This window comes from Denticeps clupeoides, chromosome 6, assembly GCF_900700375.1.
Source record: "Denticeps clupeoides chromosome 6, fDenClu1.1, whole genome shotgun sequence".
NCBI classification, from domain to species: domain Eukaryota; kingdom Metazoa; phylum Chordata; class Actinopteri; order Clupeiformes; family Denticipitidae; genus Denticeps; species Denticeps clupeoides.
In genome coordinates this window covers 6770837-6791497 of record NC_041712.1, presented here as the reverse complement: position 1 = coordinate 6791497, position 20661 = coordinate 6770837, and the positions used below count along the sequence as shown (strand labels likewise).

The window sequence follows — 20661 nt, the reverse complement described above, 5'->3', positions numbered from 1 at the left end:
TCCTTCCCACGGAGGAAGGCTGCTGCCCTCGCACCCCCCGCCCCACGACGCGCGCGCGCCCGGCACGTGCCGTGCGTCGCTTTGACGCGACATCAAAGAGCCGCCAGAGGCCCGCGCCAAATGTCTGTTCGACCAGCCTCGTGTACACGCGTAGAAAGTACGAACAACATTTACCCATGTAAAAAAAACCCTGAAGTGTGAAGCCACGGCTCCGATCTTTACGCCGGAGTAACTCCACCTTCTACCCACGACGAGGCTCGTACATACACGCCGAGAAACGCGGGTTTCACATGAGACACAACACGGACCCTCCGGGTGTAAAGCAGACGCCCCCAGTCTGTAGCTGCGCGGTGGAACCTCCGCTTCTCGGTTCATGTCGTAAACGTGGGCTGAGCACGACAGATGCCCTCAGGACGCGCGTGGGAACCGAACCTGGAGCAGTTTCCCTCCGTCCCGAAACGTGTCAAGCCTTTTATGACCTGTGAAAAAAGGGAGCTATTCATTATTTTACTCATTTTATTATCCATTAACCGTGATTATACAGGCCAAACGTTTGGACCCACCTTCTCATTCAATGTGTTTTCTTTATTTTCATGACCATTTATGTTGGTAGATTCTCACTGAAGCATCAAAACTATGAATGAACACGTGGAGTTATGTACTTAATAACTGAAAACATGTTTTATATTCTAGTTTCTTTGCTCTGATTACTGCTTTGTACACTCTTGGCATTCTCATGAGCTTCAAGAGGTCTTCACCTGAAATGGTTTTCCAACAGTCTTGAAGGAGTTCCCAGAGGTGTTTAGCACTTGTTGGCCCCTTTGTCTTCACTCTGCAGTCCAGCTCACCCCAAACCATCTCGACTGGGTTCAGGTCCGGTGACTGTGGAGGTCAGGTCTCCACTTTTTGTTAAGTACATAACTCCACACGTGTTCATTCATAGTTTTGATGCCTTCAGTGAGAATCTACCAATGAAAATGGTCATGAAATAGAGAAAACACATTGAAGGTGTGTCCAAACTTTTGGCCTGTACTGTATTTGTGAAATCTGAGCTCTTCAAAACCGAAAAAAACCCACTTTACCGGTCGGTTTCATAAAATATTTCCCTCCACATCCCACACTGGGATCATCAAAGCTGCAAAAGACGATTGTAGTTGAAACGCGCGTCGTTAGAAGCCCCCTGCATGGCGCACCACGCGGTCGCGCCGTCATTTTCATGCACGCGCCCGCCAGCAGAGGCGTGAACGCGCGTCGCGTGTCACCCCCACCCTTCAGGTGACAAGCATGCTAACGAAAGTTCTTATGCAATAACATGCCAAGAAGATGCTGTAAACGCTGTAAAATGTTACTGTTTTAATGTTATTGTGGCAACCCTATCGAAAGTCTAGGAATAAATTAGACCACCGCAAGGCTGTAAGTTGCCAATTTTACTTCTTTACTGCACACGTTTTATGACAACAGTCGTAAAACATGCACCAAAAGCCGAATTCACGTGGTCAGAGCAACGCGGTGATTGGTCAGGAATGTGTTTAGGGGCGGGGCCAAAGACAGTAACGCTTTCAAAAGTAAGCCGAAGCTGTCTTTCGATATATTATCTTTGGTGTAACGGACCACACGAGACCTTTTAGTTTCACAGAAGGTCAATTTATAAGCAATGAAATTTCCTGCATTGAAAGAAAACATGAACAGAAAGGTAAGCAGAAGGATTTTCAAACAAAATTATGCATGAAGTTATATTGTAAAGCTATTAGTTTTAAAGGTAACAATTAAAAATAGTAACATTTTATTCAGTAGACATTTTTATGAGAGCAGATAATGAGATAAGAGCAAAGACAGCAGACAAACCCTCACTGACCAGCTCCATCCATCTCCTGCTTTCTAGCTCCTCAAACCTCAAGTGGAGAGGAGACGCAGAGAAAGAATAAACCACAGTCTGGAGAGCCTGAGAACGCTGCTGCTACAGAACACACAGCACCAGGTAAGATTGGTTCACGTCCAGCTTCGTCAGGTCAAACATTCACGTGTCCCCCCATCCGGTCAAGTTTTTAACTTTTCCTTCATTCTTTCAGAGCTGCGCCGGTCGCAGAGTAGAAAAGGCGGAGATACTAGAACATACCGTCCTTTTCCTCCACACCTCCAACGGTGAAAAGAGAGGAGGATGGAGAGAGAGAGAGCAGCATCACTTCATGGACGGCTTTTCCACGTGCCTTGAACACGCCACGCGGTTCCTGCGTGTGGAGAGGGACGTGTCGGGGTTCGGTGAAGCTTTTACCGCCGCGCTGTCCCGTCGTCTCTCTTCATCGTCCGAACCGTCATCTTCTCTCCACGTCCCTGCCAGAATACTGCCAGCTGCGGCCCCACTTTCTACTGCAGGGTCAAGGGTCAAGCTTCCTCTCTCACATTGGCAGAGGGTTCAGTGCAGCAAGCAGCAGGAACAGCGATCAAGCAGCTTCATCAGCTCCTTACCACAGTCCACCATGGGCAGCAGACCACACCCAAACAAGGCCGCCAGCACCACCAGCACCACCAGCACCACCCCACCGCCACTCCACACTCCCAGCCAGGCTGTCTGGAGACCATGGCCCTGAGATGGTTTAACATGAACTGACGAAAACTATTTATTCAACTTTTTTGGGACGAGTGCAGTGCAGGCTGGTCTCATCCAGACTCCTGAAGACAAGAAAGTGAAACAGAAACGTCCTGCGACATTCCATTACAGACCATGTAACCATGTAAATAATACAGTAAAGTCCGAATGTTTAGTTTTTTACTCTCTATTTACCACCACGCCATACTGCTCAGTCTTGGCTGTATTTTGCACATATTTATTTTGTATATTTGCCATGTTGGTGGAGACATATTTGTATATTTTTTTATATAAAGCGTACAGAAATATATCTTGAATAAAGCGAAGCGGCTGGAATTCTTTATTCAGGTTATGAATTCTTCCTCCAACACACAACTGTTGGCGTGTCCCACATGAAAGGATCTTCTCACCTTTTGCTCCACGCTGCAGTTTGTCAGCTCGTGTTTCCCACCTTGATCAATGGGAGCCGCGTGTAAAAGGCACGTGCTGTGGCCCCCACACCAGAAACATCAAAGCCCCGCAGACACAACACAGACCCGGATGTTGGGTCTGTTCCCACAATGCAGCAGGAGAATATTACCGTAAAAAGCAGACACGTGCATGTCCACAGAATAAACTAAAATTGCTCCACTCCACGAACATCGAGACCCACGCAGCAGTTTAGTTTATTTTATGTTCGTTTATCGGGCAAAACCACGAGATTTTATTCTAATGTTAGTAATACTTGAAGAGCCGCTGCATTAAAAGGACTAACATTAATTCACACATCAGTGACGACACATGTCCACATCTACAACTATAGCAAGTAATTTAATGTAATGAATATAATCTGCCATCGTAAATGTGTCCTTCAGTCATTAGTTGGGTTTCGTGGATTCACCGACGCACGAGACCTTTGATATTTAATATTAAAGTGAAAATCGAATATTCTGCCGGCGAGGCGGTTCCCTTCTCTTAAGAAGAGACTGTTTTAAAATAAATGTGGAGACGCGACAGTGGCGCACCAGTTGGTCACCCGGTCATTGAAATTCATGAGTTCACACGCGCCACGCGCACAGCACTAATATAACAGAGGTGCGAAGAGGCGTCGCGTGCCGTCCTACACCCACCCCACTAACACCACGCCACGACACGACCTAAACATGCGCATTCCAGCCCCGCAGGGAATCAGAGTTTACGCACGAACACGATCTCCACCAAACAGCCACCAAAGGACACTTTCCGCGATTTCATCCGTCTCGTTCCACTCGTGAACTTTTCCCACGCGCACGCGAAATCGCGCCCTTTTCTCTCGTTCTACCAGCAGCGGACATTTCTTAGAAAATGTTGTAAAATTCACGATGTCGATTCTACATTTGTGATTCAACACACAAGCAGACAACAGTTTCCCTGTAAAGCGACACGTTTATTCCGCAACATCACCAACATGGCGCCATTATCTTCATCATAATATAAACCTCGGACATTTTCCCGCTACAGAACCGTCCTGGCGGCGTGTAGCTGCTGATAAAAAGTAAAAAAAAAAAGACTGACAGTTCAGAGATAAACTTCGATTAACTTTCATGTCACCGCCAGAAACGCGACAAGAAAGGAGCGAGTGCGCCGCTCACTGATTGGCCAAGAGACTCTAGGGGGCGGGGCTAACGTCATCACAGCCTCAGAAGAAAGATCCCGTCACACACGTGTTCATGTGGGAAACTCTCAGAGACAGAATCGCAGGATCGAGGACAAGAAGACGCGGTTCTCGGCTGGATTTCTACTTCAGGAATTTTCAGCGATGAAATTTGACGAGGTGACAGACAACATGAAGTCTGGCAGAAAGGTAAGATGCAGCATTTTACCACAGTACCACGAACGACAGATACGCTTTAAACCCAACAATTTATCATGGCACGTCAAGAAGAATATTATATTTTACATTTTACTCTGTGACTGGATAATTAGCAATTAATACTTAACTAACGAATAGTGAATAACGAACAGAACGCATGCTAGTAGTACTACTAGTGGTAGTAGCCTAGTGGGTAACACACTCGCCTATGAACCAGAAGACCCAGGTTCAAATCCCACTTACTACCATTGTGTCCCTGAGCAAGACACTTAACCCTAAGTTGCTTCAGGGGGGGACTGTCCCTGTAACTACTGATTGTAAGTCGCTCTGGATAAATGTAAATAAAGCCAGGTAGACATATTTAGATGTATTTATAATTCAGCACTTTTGTGTAAGAAGCTGCCACATAAGAGCAGACACAGCAGACAGACCCTCACTGACCAGCTCCATCCATCTCCTGCTTTCTAGCTCCTCAAACCTCAAGTGGAGAGGAGACGCAGAGAAAGAATAAACCACAGTCTGGAGAGCCTGAGAACGCTGCTGCTACAGAACACACAGCACCAGGTAAGATTGGTTCACGTCCAGCTTCGTCAGGTCAAACATTCACGTGTCCCCCCATCCGGTCAAGTTTTTAACTTTTCCTTCATTCTTTCAGAGCTGCGCCGGTCGCAGAGTAGAAAAGGCAGAGATACTAGAACATACCGTCCTTTTCCTCCACACCTCCAACGGTGAAAAGAGAGGAGGATGGAGAGAGAGAGAGCAGCATCACTTCATGGACGGCTTTTCCACGTGCCTTGAACACGCCACGCGGTTCCTGCGTGTGGAGAGGGACGTGTCGGGGTTCGGTGAAGCTTTTACCGCCGCGCTGTCCCGTCGTCTCTCTTCATCGCCCGAACCGTCATCTTCTCTCCACGTCCCTGCCAGAATACTGCCAGCTGCGGCCCCACTTTCTACTGCAGGGTCAAGGGTCAAGCTTCCTCTCTCACATTGGCAGAGGGTTCAGTGCAGCAAGCAGCAGGAACAGCGATCAAGCAGCTTCATCAGCTCCTTACCACAGTCCACCATGGGCAGCAGACCACACCCAAACAAGGCCGCCAGCACCACCAGCACCATCAGCACCACCCCACCGCCACTCCACACTCCCAGCCAGGCTGTCTGGAGACCATGGCCCTGAGATGGTTTAACATGAACTGACGAAAACTATTTATTCAACTTTTTTGGGACGAGTGCAGTGCAGGCTGGTCTCATCCAGACTCCTGAAGACAAGAAAGTGAAACAGAAACATCCTGCGACATTCCATTACAGACCATGTAACCATGTAAATAATACAGTAAAGTCAGAATGTTTAGTTTTTTACTCTCTATTTACCACCACGCCATACTGCTCAGTCTTGGCTGTATTTTGCACATATTTATTTTGTATATTTGCCATGTTGGAGGTGGAGACATATTTGTATATTTTTTTATATAAAGCGTACAGAAATATATCTTGAATAAAGCGAAGCGGCTGGAATTCTTTATTCAGGTTATGAATGTTTCCTCCAACACACAACTGTTGGCGTGTCCCACATGAAAGGATCTTCTCACCTTTTGCTCCACGCTGCAGTTTGTCGGCTCGTGTTTCCCACCTTGATCAATGGGAGCCGCGTGTAAAAGGCACGTGCTGTGGCCCCCACACCAGAAACATCAAAGCCCCGCAGACACAACACAGACCCGGATGTTGGGTCTGTTCCCACAATGCAGCAGGAGAATATTACCGTAAAAAGCAGACACGTGCATGGCCACAGAATAAACAAAAATTGCTCCACTCCACGAACATCGAGACCCACGCAGCAGTTTAGTTTATTTTATGTTTGTGTCACGGGTGGGCTGGACATGGCGACGAAGGAGGACGCATTCGCACGATTTCACAGGACAGGGGTTTAATACAAACTACACGAGACAAGGGAACATCTACACGCACAATGACCCGACGGTGAACAGACACGAACAAGATAGCTTTATACAATTATATAAATATAGAAAAGGTGAACACGATCAGGGAACATTACACAAGACGAACATGAAACTCCGGTCCGGACTCCGGAGTCACCCCTGCCGATCCGGATCATGACAGTTCGTTTATCGGGGCAAAAACACGAGATTTTATTCTAATGTTAGTAATACTTGAAGAGCCGCTGCATTAAAAGGACTAACATTAATTCACACATCAGTGACGACACATGTCCACATCTACAACTATAGCAAGTAATTTAATGTAATGAATATAATCTGCCATCGTAAATGTGTCCTTCAGTCATTAGTTGGGTTTCGTGGATTCACCGACGCACGAGACCTTTGATATTTAATATTAAAGTGAAAATCGAATATTCTGCCGGCGAGGCGGTTCCCTTCTCTTAAGAAGAGACTGTTTTAAAATAAATGTGGAGACGCGACAGTGGCGCACCAGTTGGTCACCCGGTCATTGAAATTCATGAGTTCACACGCGCCACGCGCACAGCACTAATATAACAGAGGTGCGAAGAGGCGTCGCGTGCCGTCCTACACCCACCCCACTAACACCACGCCACGACACGACCTAAACATGCGCATTTCAGCCCCGCAGGGAATCAGAGTTTACGCACGAACACGATCTCCACCAAACAGCCACCAAAGGACACTTTCCGCGATTTCATCCGTCTCGTTCCACTCGTGAACTTTTCCCACGCGCACGCATAATCACGCCCTTTTCTCTCGTTCTACACGCAGCGGACATTTCTTAGAAAATGTTGTAAAATTCACGATGTCGATTCTACTTTTGTGATTCAACACACAAGCAGACAACAGTTTCCCTGTAAAGCGACACGTTTATTCCGCAACATCACCAACATGGCGCCATTATCTTCATTATAATATAAACCTCGGACGTGTAGCTGCTGATAAAAAGTAAAAAAAAAGACTGACAGTTCAGAGATAAACTTCGATTAACTTTCATGTCACCGCCAGAAACGCGACAAGAAAGGAGCGAGCGCGCCGCTCACTGATTGGCCAAGAGACTCTAGGGGGCGGGGCTAACGTCATCACAGCCTCAGAAGAAAGATCCCGTCACACACGTGTTCATGTGGGAAACTCTCAGAGACAGAATCGCAGGATCGAGGACAAGAAGACGCGGTTCTCGGCTGGATTTCTACTTTAGGAATTTTCAGCGATGAAATTTGACGAGGTGACAGACAACATGAAGTCTGGCAGAAAGGTAAGATGCAGCATTTTACCACAGTACCACGAACGACAGATACGCTTTAAACCCAACAATTTATCATGGCACGTCAAGAACAATATTATATTTTACATTTTAAAAACAGCGTTTTTTTACTCTGTGACTGGATAATTAGCAATTAATACTTAACTAACGAATAGTGAATAACGAACAGAACGCATGCTAGTAGTACTACTAGTGGTAGTTGCCTAGTGGGTAACACTTACACTTTTGTGTAAGAAGCTGCCACATAAGAGCAGACACAGCAGACAGACCCTCACTGACCAGCTCCATCCATCTCCTGCTTTCTAGCTCCTCAAACCTCAAGTGGAGAGGAGACGCAGAGAAAGAATAAACCACAGTCTGGAGAGCCTGAGAACGCTGCTGCTACAGAACACACAGCACCAGGTAAGATTGGTTCACGTCCAGCTTCGTCAGGTCAAACATTCACGTGTCCCCCATCCGGTCAAGTTTTTAACTTTTCCTTCATTCTTTCAGAGCTGCGCCGGTCGCAGAGTAGAAAAGGCGGAGATACTAGAACATACCGTCCTTTTCCTCCACACCTCCAATGGTGAAAAGAGAGGAGGATGGAGAGAGAGAGAGCAGCATCACTTCATGGACGGCTTTTCCACGTGCCTTGAACACGCCACGCGGTTCCTGCGTGTGGAGAGGGACGTGTCGGGGTTCGGTGAAGCTTTTACCGCCGCGCTGTCCCGTCGTCTCTCTTCATCGTCCGAACCGTCATCTTCTCTCCACGTCCCTGCCAGAATACTGCCAGCTGCGGCCCCACTTTCTACTGCAGGGTCAAGGGTCAAGCTTCCTCTCTCACATTGGCAGAGGGTTCAGTGCAGCAAGCAGCAGGAACAGCGATCAAGCAGCTTCATCAGCTCCTTACCACAGTCCACCATGGGCAGCAGACCACACCCAAACAAGGCCGCCAGCACCACCAGCACCATCAGCACCACCCCACCGCCACTCCACACTCCCAGCCAGGCTGTCTGGAGACCATGGCCCTGAGATGGTTTAACATGAACTGACGAAAACTATTTATTCAACTTTTTTGGGACGAGTGCAGTGCAGGCTGGTCTCATCCAGACTCCTGAAGACAAGAAAGTGAAACAGAAACGTCCTGCGACATTCCATTACAGACCATGTAACCATGTAAATAATACAGTAAAGTCAGAATGTTTAGTTTTTTACTCTCTATTTACCACCACGCCATACTGCTCAGTCTTGGCTGTATTTTGCACATATTTATTTTGTATATTTGCCATGTTGGAGGTGGAGACATATTTGTATATTTTTTTATATAAAGCGTACAGAAATATATCTTGAATAAAGCGAAGCGGCTGGAATTCTTTATTCAGGTTATGAATGTTTCCTCCAACACACTACTGTTGGCGTGTCCCACATGAAAGGATCTTCTCACCTTTTGCTCCACGCTGCAGTTTGTCAGCTCGTGTTTCCCACCTTGATCAATGGGAACCGCGTGTAAAAGGCACGTGCTGTGGCCCCCACACCAGAAACATCAAAGCCCCGCAGACACAACACAGACCCGGATGTTGGGTCTGTTCCCACAATGCAGCAGGAGAATATTACCGTAAAAAGCAGACACGTGCATGTCCACAGAATAAACTAAAATTGCTCCACTCCACGAACATCGAGACCCACGCTGCAGCAAGAGAATATTAGTCATTAAGTGTAACAAATGTAACCTAAAAATGCGCATGACGACCACTAAGAGTAAAATTTTTTTGTTTTTCTTTGTAGAAAGAATTTAAACTTAGACTTAAATTTAAATATTATTTTTTTTTTGTCGTAACAAAGTGTCTTCGCTTGTTGCAAAGAATTCAAAACGTTAAAATGTCCACGAACTAATGTCACCAACTATTTAACGCATAGGTGTGACCACGCGTCCCGTCCTTCTTCAGAGATGCTAAATTGCGCGCCGCTTTTGTGTCGCCTGTACGTGTCGCAGTGGGAACGGATCCTGGGACTCTTTCCCTTGGCACCTCCGTCCGGCCAAAAGCGTCCATGAGACATGAAAGGGCTTCTGCCGTGGGCTCCGACCCGTGAAGCGTTCCCACCTTCGCGATCCACGTGGCTCTCCGCACCATGGAACAGGAATATCAAAGCCACTTTTTTTTTTTTAATCATGGTCATTTCGAAGCGTATGTAAATACAGGATTTTTAAAAACCACGCGCCACTACAGACAGACCTGCGTTTTAAATACTTATTTAATATTCCCCACAGACACGATTCACGTCCTGTTCATTTTTCCATTTGAACCATTCTTGTTTGTAATATGAACACGAACCAGCTTAACGTTATTAAACTATTCAATGTGGTTTTCTTATTAGTAAAAAAAAAAAAATTAGCCCCACTTTCTTCATGTCAGTGGAAACTGAACAGAGTAAAAGTACTCCATTCACCCGATTAAAGGGTGGCTGTTTGTGAAATGGTGAAACAGTGAGTTTCCACATTGGACCCGCCAAGGTGCCACTGAGGTGCCACTGAGCAAAGCACCGTCCCCACACACTGCTCCCCGGGCGCTGGTCATGGCTGCCCACTGCTCACTCAGGGTGATGGGATGAATGCAGAGGACAAATTTCACTGTGTGCACCGTGTGCTGTGCTGCTGTGTATCACATGTGACAATCACTTTCACTTCACATTTAACCACCACATGCTGGTGCTGCTGGAGTTCCTCTGTGTCAGAAAGGAGTTGAATTGGGCTTCTGGGTCGGGTCTGTTCTTCACACATCAACACGGACCCTGGCTGACAGCCTACAGCAGTGCTGATGCAGAGTGAGGAGCGCAATCCTCAGATCTGTGGATGCTGACTGGTCCGGGTCCTGAGAATGATGCCGTACCTGTGGCCACGGTGGCCTAGCGGGTCAGGAAGAGGATCCGTAAGCGGATTCGGAGGGTGCCGCTGAGGTGCCCTTCGTGCAAGGTACTCTCTCCGATCGCCTGTCATGGCTGCTCCATCAGGGGATGGGTTGAATGCAGAGGCCACTGGGTGCCGTGCGGTGTGTCACTTTCAGGTTGATGGCATTGCATTGTCCCGTATTTGAGTCTGTAATTGGAGTTGTGCCGTTTCCTGGTTTTGTGGACCTGTTGTCTGGCTTGTCACCATGGTTTCTTGCGGATGCAAGTTGGGTTTTCCTCCTGTTGCTTGTGTCCCAGGTTTCCTGCGTATGCAACACACTGACTCCAAGTCTGGTCAGTGCTTTGTGGTCTCTGTTATGACAGAGAACAATATCATGTGGACGTGATTGAGGAGATAGCAGTGGGTAGGAGAGTTTACTGAACTTCACCTTTTCTTGCACCATACCTGACCTGTAAGAAGATTCAGTTTGAATTTGTGATCTGATTTTCAGTCCAATTCCCTTTATACTGTATGTAAAATTGTCGACATACTCCAATGTTGACAGGTGAATATATCTTCTTTAAAGATCTTCAGCATCACCTGTAAACCAGCCTCCCTCACCAGGTGTTGGCTTGCTGTCCGTTTTGGTGGTACGTCCATTTCCTGCCAACATCATTGTTGTCCTGTTTTATCTCCACTTTTGGACAGCTGTCTTCACTGTGTTCCAGGGTATATCCAGTGCCGTGAAACTTCTTCATAGTATTTCAACAATGGGAGCCCTCAGCAGGCAACTGAACATAGTGAGTTCATTAATGGCTATTTAAAGTAGGAATGCACAAATTAAACAGCACATGCAGACACGCTGGACCACAGAGGAGTGACCAAGTAAGGGTGGACATTAGAAACACGTGGGAAATGTTAATTGGGACTGAGACAAAATAAGATGAACATGGATGTGGCGCCACCTGGGGGTCCAGAGGCGCCAAGACATTAACCCCGGACATTTGAACTGTGGTTGGATGGCAGCGTGTGTACAAGCTATTAGTTTAAGAATGTGCACACTTATACAACTTAGTCGATTATTATTTTTATACTTTTTAAAGCATAAAAAAGTATAAAAAGTACAAGTTATAGGTGTTATTAGGATCTTTTTTACACCACATGGATGTGTAATCTATTTAGAACTCAATTAAAAACATAATGATTTTCGAATATCTGCTGTGATTAAAAACCTTTGTGAGAAAATTGGTGAGAATTTGTTCTTTTCAGTTGTCAGACTAACTAAGAAGGTTTAATAATTGATTTGTAATGGAAATCCTTGTACAGGCACTGGTGATGGAACAGTGACTTTTAATTCTCAAAAAGGTCTACAAGGTTCAAGGGTTAAGTAATTATTATTAGTGATATTTATTATTAGTGAAATTCATGTGATTTAATTATGCGTTCCTATTGGAAAATTTAAATCTCATATGGATGAAGAGATAAATTTAGGCCAGGAGGGGGCGACAAATGCCTTACAATGAAAGCTGCTTCGACACGCGTTTCATCAATCTTTATCATTTACTTTTAATCAATTTACTTTTAATCAATGAACTACATGAAAAGATCATTAATGGATTCTGTTTATATCATAATTATTGGAAAATCTAAAAAAAAAATTATCTTAACCTTTTGTTGCATAGCTAGAGAATGGTACAGAGATAATGAAGGAAGTAAACATATCTGACAGGCTTAGACAGGAAATGTGCAAGACTTACCAGGCAAAAGCCCAAAGGGAGTGAGTGTGAATCACATGTGTGAATGTGTGAAAATGTCCTGACCGAGTTGCTCTGCGGTTGAAGCGGTGGCTGCATGGTAAATGACTGTGAAGCTGTCACGTGTAGATGACCCCTTCTTCATCATAGTGCAGTGCCAGGTCTGGTCGTGGTGTATTTGGCTTTAATAACAAAGCTGTAACTATTCAGAATGTAAATGGACTCTATATATCTTCCATGTCCGTGCACTGGTCTTCAAACTGAAATACAGAGTGTGGCCAAAATCCATTTCAAACACAAACACAAATCTATCCTGGATATGCATGCCTTCCATTAAAGGGGCAGTGGTAGCCTAGAGGTTAAGGAAGCGGCCCCATAATCAGAAGGATGCTGGTTCGAATCCCGATCCACTGAGGTGCCACTGAGCAAATAAAATGAACAAAAGTGCATTTGTCTCTCTCTAACATCTAAACTTTCCATGGCTTTCTATTTTTTGCTGAATATTACAGAGACTATGGGCAATACAAGACATAGCCTTAGACATTTAGATTTCTTGTGTTCTTTACGAATGCAATAGTGCGCCAGTCGATTACAGTTGAATAATGTCCTCCATTAAAGTGGTACAGGTGGAGGCTGGTGACCCCGTGCCCTCTGTATGACAGCTATTAATTACTATGAATCTCGCTGAGCCTCTAGACAGATGCCCTGAGTGTCTGTTGATGGGTTTGATGGGGGCGAACCCATGATCTGCATGACAATGCATGCGCTGAAAAAAACAAGATTACCGATTAAACTGCAGGGTGGCAGATCATTGCGTTAAAGGTCGTGTTTGTATGTTGTGTTGGTTTATACCGTACACAGATGTAGACATGGGGGAAGAAAGAGAATGGCGGGAAGTCCCTGCGAGCTGCTGTCCCATATCGCTACTGTGAAAGTTAGCGGCTAATGTTCTGTATCCCACACGTGTCAACAGCTTGACACCATGTTTCCCTTTCTGTTCCAATGTCCTGTGGAACAACAGACCCTCTTGTAGTGGGAGATAAGCCCTCTCATTCATGGCACTGACGTTCATACAATAGACAGATGAAGGGAGTCGAGGAGGGGAGGGTCTTCAAAACTGGCCCCACCCTCCCCTTCATAACCTCTCATTCTCTCCTAGCCTCACTCCACTCCAGATGCCCATTCTTGTGCTAATGTGAGAGCCCGGACCCTCGGGCACCATCTGCCCTTCCCCAAGGGCCAAACGGGGCCTCCATTTGCTGCAGACGACGTTCCCCTTTGTTGGTGCCAGTCCAGGCAGAACGCGGGGCGCCTGATCCTGTGAACAGTCGGCACGAGGCGGGCAGTTAACCACACGAGCGGCTCGTGACCGTTGTGTGAAAGTGTGGTAGGGGGAGATCACTAAATCACCAAAGTGGTAATTAATAAAAACTCCATTAGTGGTGCAAATTTGAAGGTGCGTCTGAATACGGTTTTCAGTTTCACTTTTGCAGAATGAGTTGAGGGGAATATATATATAAATATCACTAAAAAGGGAAGTATACAATACACAATTAAACGACTATATTTACAGACTCAACAGAAAATGGCTGTGACATTAAAACCACCTGCGTGATGTGATTTTTTTGCTACCAAAGATCTAAGTCCTCGGGAAAGTCATTCTCATTCTGTGTTTTACCTATTATCCCTTCTGTAACCGTAAAGTTGTTGCCATTTACCCGTCTTAGTGGTCGTAATGTTGCGGCTGATTGCGTTTGGCAGGATACGGGTCAAATTCTCATTCATTAGCTCAACTACCTGCAGCCTGTTGATTGGAGACGGAGTCCTTGGTTGGCCAGTGGGAATACTGTGTTACAGCTGACACCACCCTGACCTTCCTCATACGCCTCTTCCATGGAGAAGCATTATTCAGGGGCTCCTGTACTGTCTTTAACCCTTTAAATCCGTCTAGTTCCTCTTTCCCTTTCAAAAAGCAAGGGGACCAGAACACATCAATGTTATCTGGACAATTGATTTGTTCTCTCATGATCATGCCATATAAGTATTAGCTATCTGACTGAAGAGGAAAACACACAATAACTAAATTGACTTGTGTTGTCTGGAAAGAAATATCCAGTCCATTCTTTGAAGACGAATGGAAAACAGTTTCACATGTCACATGAAACCATGAAGAATATTTGATTTTGCATTGTAGATATTTGTAGAATAAGAACCTGAAGGCTTTTTACTTAGTCTCAAACATCCCTAACATCATCTCCACTAGACTCTACAGTCGCTCTGAAGAAAACGTTATTTTTAAAAATGATTATTACCAGTGGTGTTCCCATTTCTGTTCCTTTTTAATGTTTTGGGAATGTAGGGAAGGCGGGAGGGATCATGTGAGCGCCTCAGAAGGAAAAACAGTCACCCTGCAGGTGCAGCGCAGTAATAGCCCCCCCCCCCCCACACACACACAGAGTGGTGCGCCTTGCCTGAATAATCACAGCTGGCGAGGCTAATAACACGATCCTGTCACTGCTCGCTCGAGGCTCGCTCTGCTCTCGCTGCTGTAATACATCAGACCCCAATTAAATCTCTCAGACCTCAATTAAATTCAATAACACGATATGCTGTGAGGGGATGCCAGCAATTGAAATGTTGGTTTGCTCACTCTCCTAACAGGCTGTGTGAAAGAGAGTTTTTGATTAGTATCAGATATGTATGGTTTTGAAGTCGTTCTGAATGGCCGACTGAATGCAAGGTTTAATTTCGCACGTTACACTCGACCGAGGAATCGAATTCTGGCACCGCGAGCTTTTGGTCACATGTCTGTTGCAACGACTGCTCTGTCTCCTGCCTGAAATTCAGATTAGTTATTGAACGACTTCAGCAGGGGGAGACCCGGCCGCTTCTGAGGCCGAGGTGCACAATAGGCCAGCTGTCATGGGCGGGGCCTGGGGGGTGGAGAGCCACCATTGGATAGGCCCATTGTGCTGGGCACAGCGCGGCGATTGGGACAGTTTTTGAATTTAATGCGCGTCTCTTCACGTAGCGGACACACGAAGCGCTTATTAATAATGACACAGAGCTTGATTGAGGGCAGGGGGGAGAGGGGAGGAGCGAGGGGGGAGAGGGGAGGAGCGAGGGTCTTCATCAGTTTAGTAAAGTAAAAAGAAGGCAGAGTGCTGCTCATTTGCCGGAGGAGAGGCGGCGTTGAATGTACATAGATATGATATTTGATGTCATGATGGAAGGAGCAAAAATTGCTGCCAAAAATTGGTAAACTTGAGTCACGTTAACATGAGGACATAATGGACATTATTTTCAACATAATTATGATTAAATAGGCTGTTAATGATGTTCAGCACCATTAAAAAAACCCTCTTTCATTAAATAAAACGTTCTGTATTTAATAAATTAATTAAATAAATAAATGACAGATTATTGTGCTCTTATGTACGTTTTGGCACACTTTTTATTATTTGGTAACACTGGCGACTGGCTTGTTACAAAGTAAAATGTTGACAGTAAGTATTTTTTGTGCAGACCCTGAATGTGAGCTGACACCACTTTTCACTTGTATTTTCTGATCATCCTGGCACCATGAAGGTTCTCTCGTTTTTTCAGCCTTGGTGATCTGGGTCTTTGACAATATGACAGGGTACAGGTTTCCTCCAACTGTCTTTAATCATGTATAACTTCGTCTTTCATTATTAAGTGAGGTCATTTCATGAAAATGAGTTATAAGCAGGAGGAGTGACTTTGTTCCACATACACAGAGTATATTTTCATTTCTCATGAACAGTTTCAGTTTGGAAATGAAGGTTGTGACATCGAGTCATTTGAAGGTTGAAATGAAATTGAATGAGGCTTCACATGACTGTCAGAAGTGGTGGGGGCAGGAAGGAGGCAGGCCTTTTAGCTTTCAGCCCCTTGCTGTGTTCTGCTGAAGTCTGGTGATGTAACATATGGTGCTGACAGCACTGCTCATGTGTCACCGTGCTTCACCACCCTGTAACCCCTCTGTCTCCACACACACACACACACACACACACACCCACACTCACACAAACACACACACACACACACACACACACACACACACACACACACACACACACACACACACACACACACACACACACACATAAACAGATGAGACCCAGGTAAGACCGCAGCATATCTCAAACCACCCATCCCCCCAAATAATTTATTGATGGTTCAGTCAGCAATACAGGGTTAACAAATGTAGTGATATTTCAAACACACACACACATCCACACGCACACACATACAGAAACACAAACATATGCACAGACCTCATGTAATAATTTGTAATATATGTATTTTAAATGGTTCTGATTTGTATAATGTATTAGTGGTGGGAATCCCAAAGAATCCCAAAATATGTTACTATCAGGATGATAACGATGATATCACATATGCTGTCAATTTTGTAACTCTTAATGCTGTCTGTGAACAGAACATGGCTTGTGTAACTGGAGAAGAAATATATCCCTGCCCTGCACCCAGTTACCCAGTATGGGCTCTGGCACCCGTGAGCCTTAGTGAGAAGGAGTGAGTGAGACAGCACTGAGGATTACAAAATTGACAGTATATGTGATATCATCGCTATCATGGTGGTAACATGATTTTGGAATTCTTTTTTTATCATAAATCACAACATTTTTGAGACAATAGAGAAAATAAATCAAAGAATCAGTGTTTTCCTGGTTGTCTTTATTTGCTTCATTTGTTGCTCCTCATATCAGACAAACAGACCAGTACATAACACTCTTTCTTGGTGAAAGGTTGACAACACAAATGGCAGGTTTCGTCGGATAAATTGGTCGTGTCTGCGCCTCTCTTGTCGATTTTACATTTACATTTACAGCATTTATCAGACACCCTTATCCAGAGTGACTTACAATCAGTAGTTACAGGGACAGTCCCCCCCTGGAGCAACTTAGGGTTAAGTGTCTTGCTCAGGGACACAATGGTAGTATGTGGGATTTGAACCCGGGCCTTCTGGTTCATAGGCGAGTGTGTTACCCGCTAGGTTACCACCACCCCTTTTAATTTTATTATTGCCCTGTCATTCCAGCCCGCCCACTGATCAGCTTTTATTGGTAAGATTGGCATTTGAAATCCGTGAGATGAAGGTGTGTGTGCTCATACGCTCCTCATGTCAAACTGGGAGAGATCAAAGCAAGAAGACAACAAAAGATATAAAAAAACAAGGGTTTGTCAGGAGCTGCGGTCTTTGAAGTCAGGCACTTTTGAATGCATTCTCATCAAACGAAAAGCCATCGTCAAATGACAATTCTGTCTCATAACGAAGTTGTACATCTTGTATTATACAGCCTGCTTTATGGTTGTATGATTGTTAGATAGAGGAACCAGACATTGTTGGGAAATGTGACAGATCATGTGTTTCACCACATCAGCCAGGTCCCGAGCCAAGTTTAGCATGTCCAGCACACAAAAAAAACAATGGTGGTAACCGCGGCGTCATTAAGTTGCGCGCAGGAGACGACTTTGGTTCTCACCATGCACCTTCATCAGCATGGTTTACTCTCCCCCAGTCTGTTCCTGATTTCTCCTGGGAAGCCATTTTGGATTTTTATTCATGTGCCTTTATTTTAACAAGCCTGTGGGGTCGTGCGCCTGTGTTTCCTCCATACTCAACAACGTAATCTCGCTATAATGGCTGTAATAATTTGCAGAAATGAATATTGTAAGTGGCCAATTAGATGGAAATTAGAAGGGATTCTTTTTTTGCTAAATGAAGTGTATATCATTGCAGTTTGATTGAAGTATATTGTAGCTGCTGAACCGTGATGAAATGTTGGTGGGGCGATCCAGACGGGTTGAGTTAGTGCTCTGCTGTAAGTGAAGCTCATCCTGTTACTGTGGAACGTGTGATGCCGTGTAATTCTACTCCCAGCCAGTGTGGAATTACATTCAGAGATCAGAACCGGGGGTTCGCATCGAGCCGGAGCTCCGTCCATCCCGCCACAGGTTCTGTCTTTCAGCGGCTCACAGACGGCGCCCCAGCGTGCTCACGATTAGCTCATCCGTTCCAGACTCACTGAAGCCATCAATTTAAACGCCACGCAGGGCGTGGACATTGAAATGAGACAACTGGGCCTCCTCATCATCGCGTTGAAGCTACTGATCCTGTGGCTTCTGCACTGGGTGGGGGGGTGAGGCTCCAGTTCAGTCAGAGAAAAATGATCGTGATGCCATGTTGCTCGAATGTATCTAGCTCTGTTCCCAGGATGGCTGAACCTGGTCTTTCTGATGAACCGCCGTCCCCCTGTATTGTGCTCCGCTCTTTGTCTCTGTCTGTGTTCCTGTTCTGTTTGTCATTGATGTGGTAACCCCTGAATTCAGACAGGCCCTCCCACACGTCCATGTGACCCGGTTTCATTTCTCCTCTGCTTGCAATTTCTCCTTCTCTCTTCCTGTCTAGAATTGACGTTCCTTGTTCTTCTCTCCCTCTAGCTTGCGTTCTCTCTCTCTGACACTCTTGCCTCAGGGTGTTGGTGTCACCACAATGAAACCCAGCTCATGGTTAAAACATGGGGCTCTGTGCTGAGCGCTGCGTCCCCCCTGCTGACCCCATGGGAGGGCGGTTCCTCCGGAAATGTCTTTAATCTTTCTTGCTGGGAGGCCGCGCCCAGCCCTGACCCACAACCCGCGTTCATCTCCAGATCAATGATTTATTCTCCTTCGAATCACAAGTCTGCACTCTCTTCGCCCAGTAAATACGGTTTCCTGGCAGGTGCAGGAAGTGGCCGGTGCGATTCATCACACCGGCAGAAGGCTCTGAGTGGAAGGGTGGGAAACTCTGATGTCCCAGGCCTGGGTGTGTAAGATGGATCTCACCCGTGACCCTGCATTGACTGGATTAAACTGTACATCAGCGGGGGATTGGTGTGATCTTGCCCTAATGCCCTTGAGCGCAGAAGTGAAAGATAAATGCAGTGATGCTCTGAACAAACTGATCGCCATTAAGGACGATCTCAGGCACCCTCTGCACTCAGTCATTAACATCCAGAGGAGGCCGTTCAGTGACAGGGTGCCCAGAACCAACAGACTTAAAAACTCCTTTCAGCCCCTTAGTCTAAATTGGTCTAAACAACACAACTGGACAGATTAAAATTACTGGCTGTGCAATAATTAATGAATTAAGTAGTAATTACTACTTTTGATATTCTCATAGTATTGGAATAAAACAAATAAAAACATGTATTAAAAATATTTTCACTAACTCTTCTCACTCAGTGCCTTAATTAACTATTCACACAAAACTGTCAACAATATTTCCCATAATATCAGTATAAGCACTGAGTATAATACAGTCTATTTTAAAATACTGCTCTGAAATACATAATAAACATGATAAAACCTGAGGATTTGACTGTATCGTTGTGTTTCATTTGTACACCCGAGAAAGAACGTCCTGAGCCTGAACAGAGCTGACGCCCCTGGTACCCGGGCCCACTGGCCCACGCCCGGGATGCTCGGTGGGTGAGTGGCTGTGTGAAACATTCAGGCAGCAGGACTCTGGTGAGCTGCGCTTCTCCAACAGCGCAGCCTCCTCAGGCAGCTAAATATACAGGGCAATCAGGATCAGTGTGCTGCTATCACAACTACTAGTACTACTGCTAATAATAACCATAATTATAAGAAGAACCTGAATCATTGTAGATCATGCAATGTTGGTTTGCTCGAAAAGGTTGAAAATGTTGAGGTTTTTTTTGCCCTGGGGGAAGCATCCTTTGCTGCAAATCTGAGACTAATATGGCAGTCTGGTGGGTGGAAGCTGCCGAGAGGGTTGCCATGACAACCCTGTGTGATTCACGACTGTGTTGCAACACTGAGGGGCTCTACTGGGAGAGAGATAGAGAGGGGGAGGTAGAGAGAGGAACAAGAAGAGAGGGCAAACGAGAGAAATTACTGGGGAAACACTCTGGTTATTTTGTAATGATGGAGCTGGTGGCCTACACGGGGACATGCTTCCCTCGTGACTTTCCCTCCCACCTCACACAGGCATTTTTTTTTATAGCTTAGTGAGATCCAAGAGAAATAAGGTGCTGATAGCCAAAGCGTTCAATTCTGTGAAGCTTGCCAGACGATAATAAAGGTGAAATTTCACTTAAATTGACATCATTTGATTATCATCCCACAGACAGTCTGATATAGGGAATACATTTACTGTCAATAATAATTAAAAACACTTTAAAAAAAAACAATGTATTATGTATCATGTAAATATTTCATTATTTGGTAGACTTTTACTTTTATAGTCTCCAGAGCATTATTAGCTTTAGGCTGGAGAGTTTAGATATTTAGTTTCACTCTGCAGATGACAGTCTTATAAATGTAAATTATTCAG

At 45.3% G+C, this 20661-nt stretch overlaps 1 protein-coding gene across 1 annotated transcript; it reads left to right on the top strand.

Moving 5' to 3' along the window:
- The first annotated feature begins 7604 nt into the window (after positions 1 to 7604).
- On the top strand, positions 7605 to 8669 carry LOC114792134 (transcription factor HES-7.1-A-like). The gene is made up of 3 exons (XM_028983018.1): positions 7605 to 7649; positions 7965 to 8060; positions 8151 to 8669. Exons 1-3 carry the CDS (start codon positions 7605 to 7607, stop codon positions 8667 to 8669), a joined length of 660 nt encoding a protein of 219 aa, XP_028838851.1.
- The last annotated feature ends 11992 nt before the right edge of the window (positions 8670 to 20661 follow it).

Excerpts from the sequence above, each read along its gene's own strand:
- LOC114792134 (XM_028983018.1), top strand. The coding sequence starts at position 7,605 with ATGAAATTTGACGAGGTGACAGACAACATGAAGTCTGGCAGAAAG. Across the intron at positions 7,650-7,964 it reads ACATGAAGTCTGGCAGAAAG|CTCCTCAAACCTCAAGTGGA; the intron begins GTAAGATGCAGC and ends CCTGCTTTCTAG. Across the intron at positions 8,061-8,150 it reads TACAGAACACACAGCACCAG|AGCTGCGCCGGTCGCAGAGT; the intron begins GTAAGATTGGTT and ends TCATTCTTTCAG.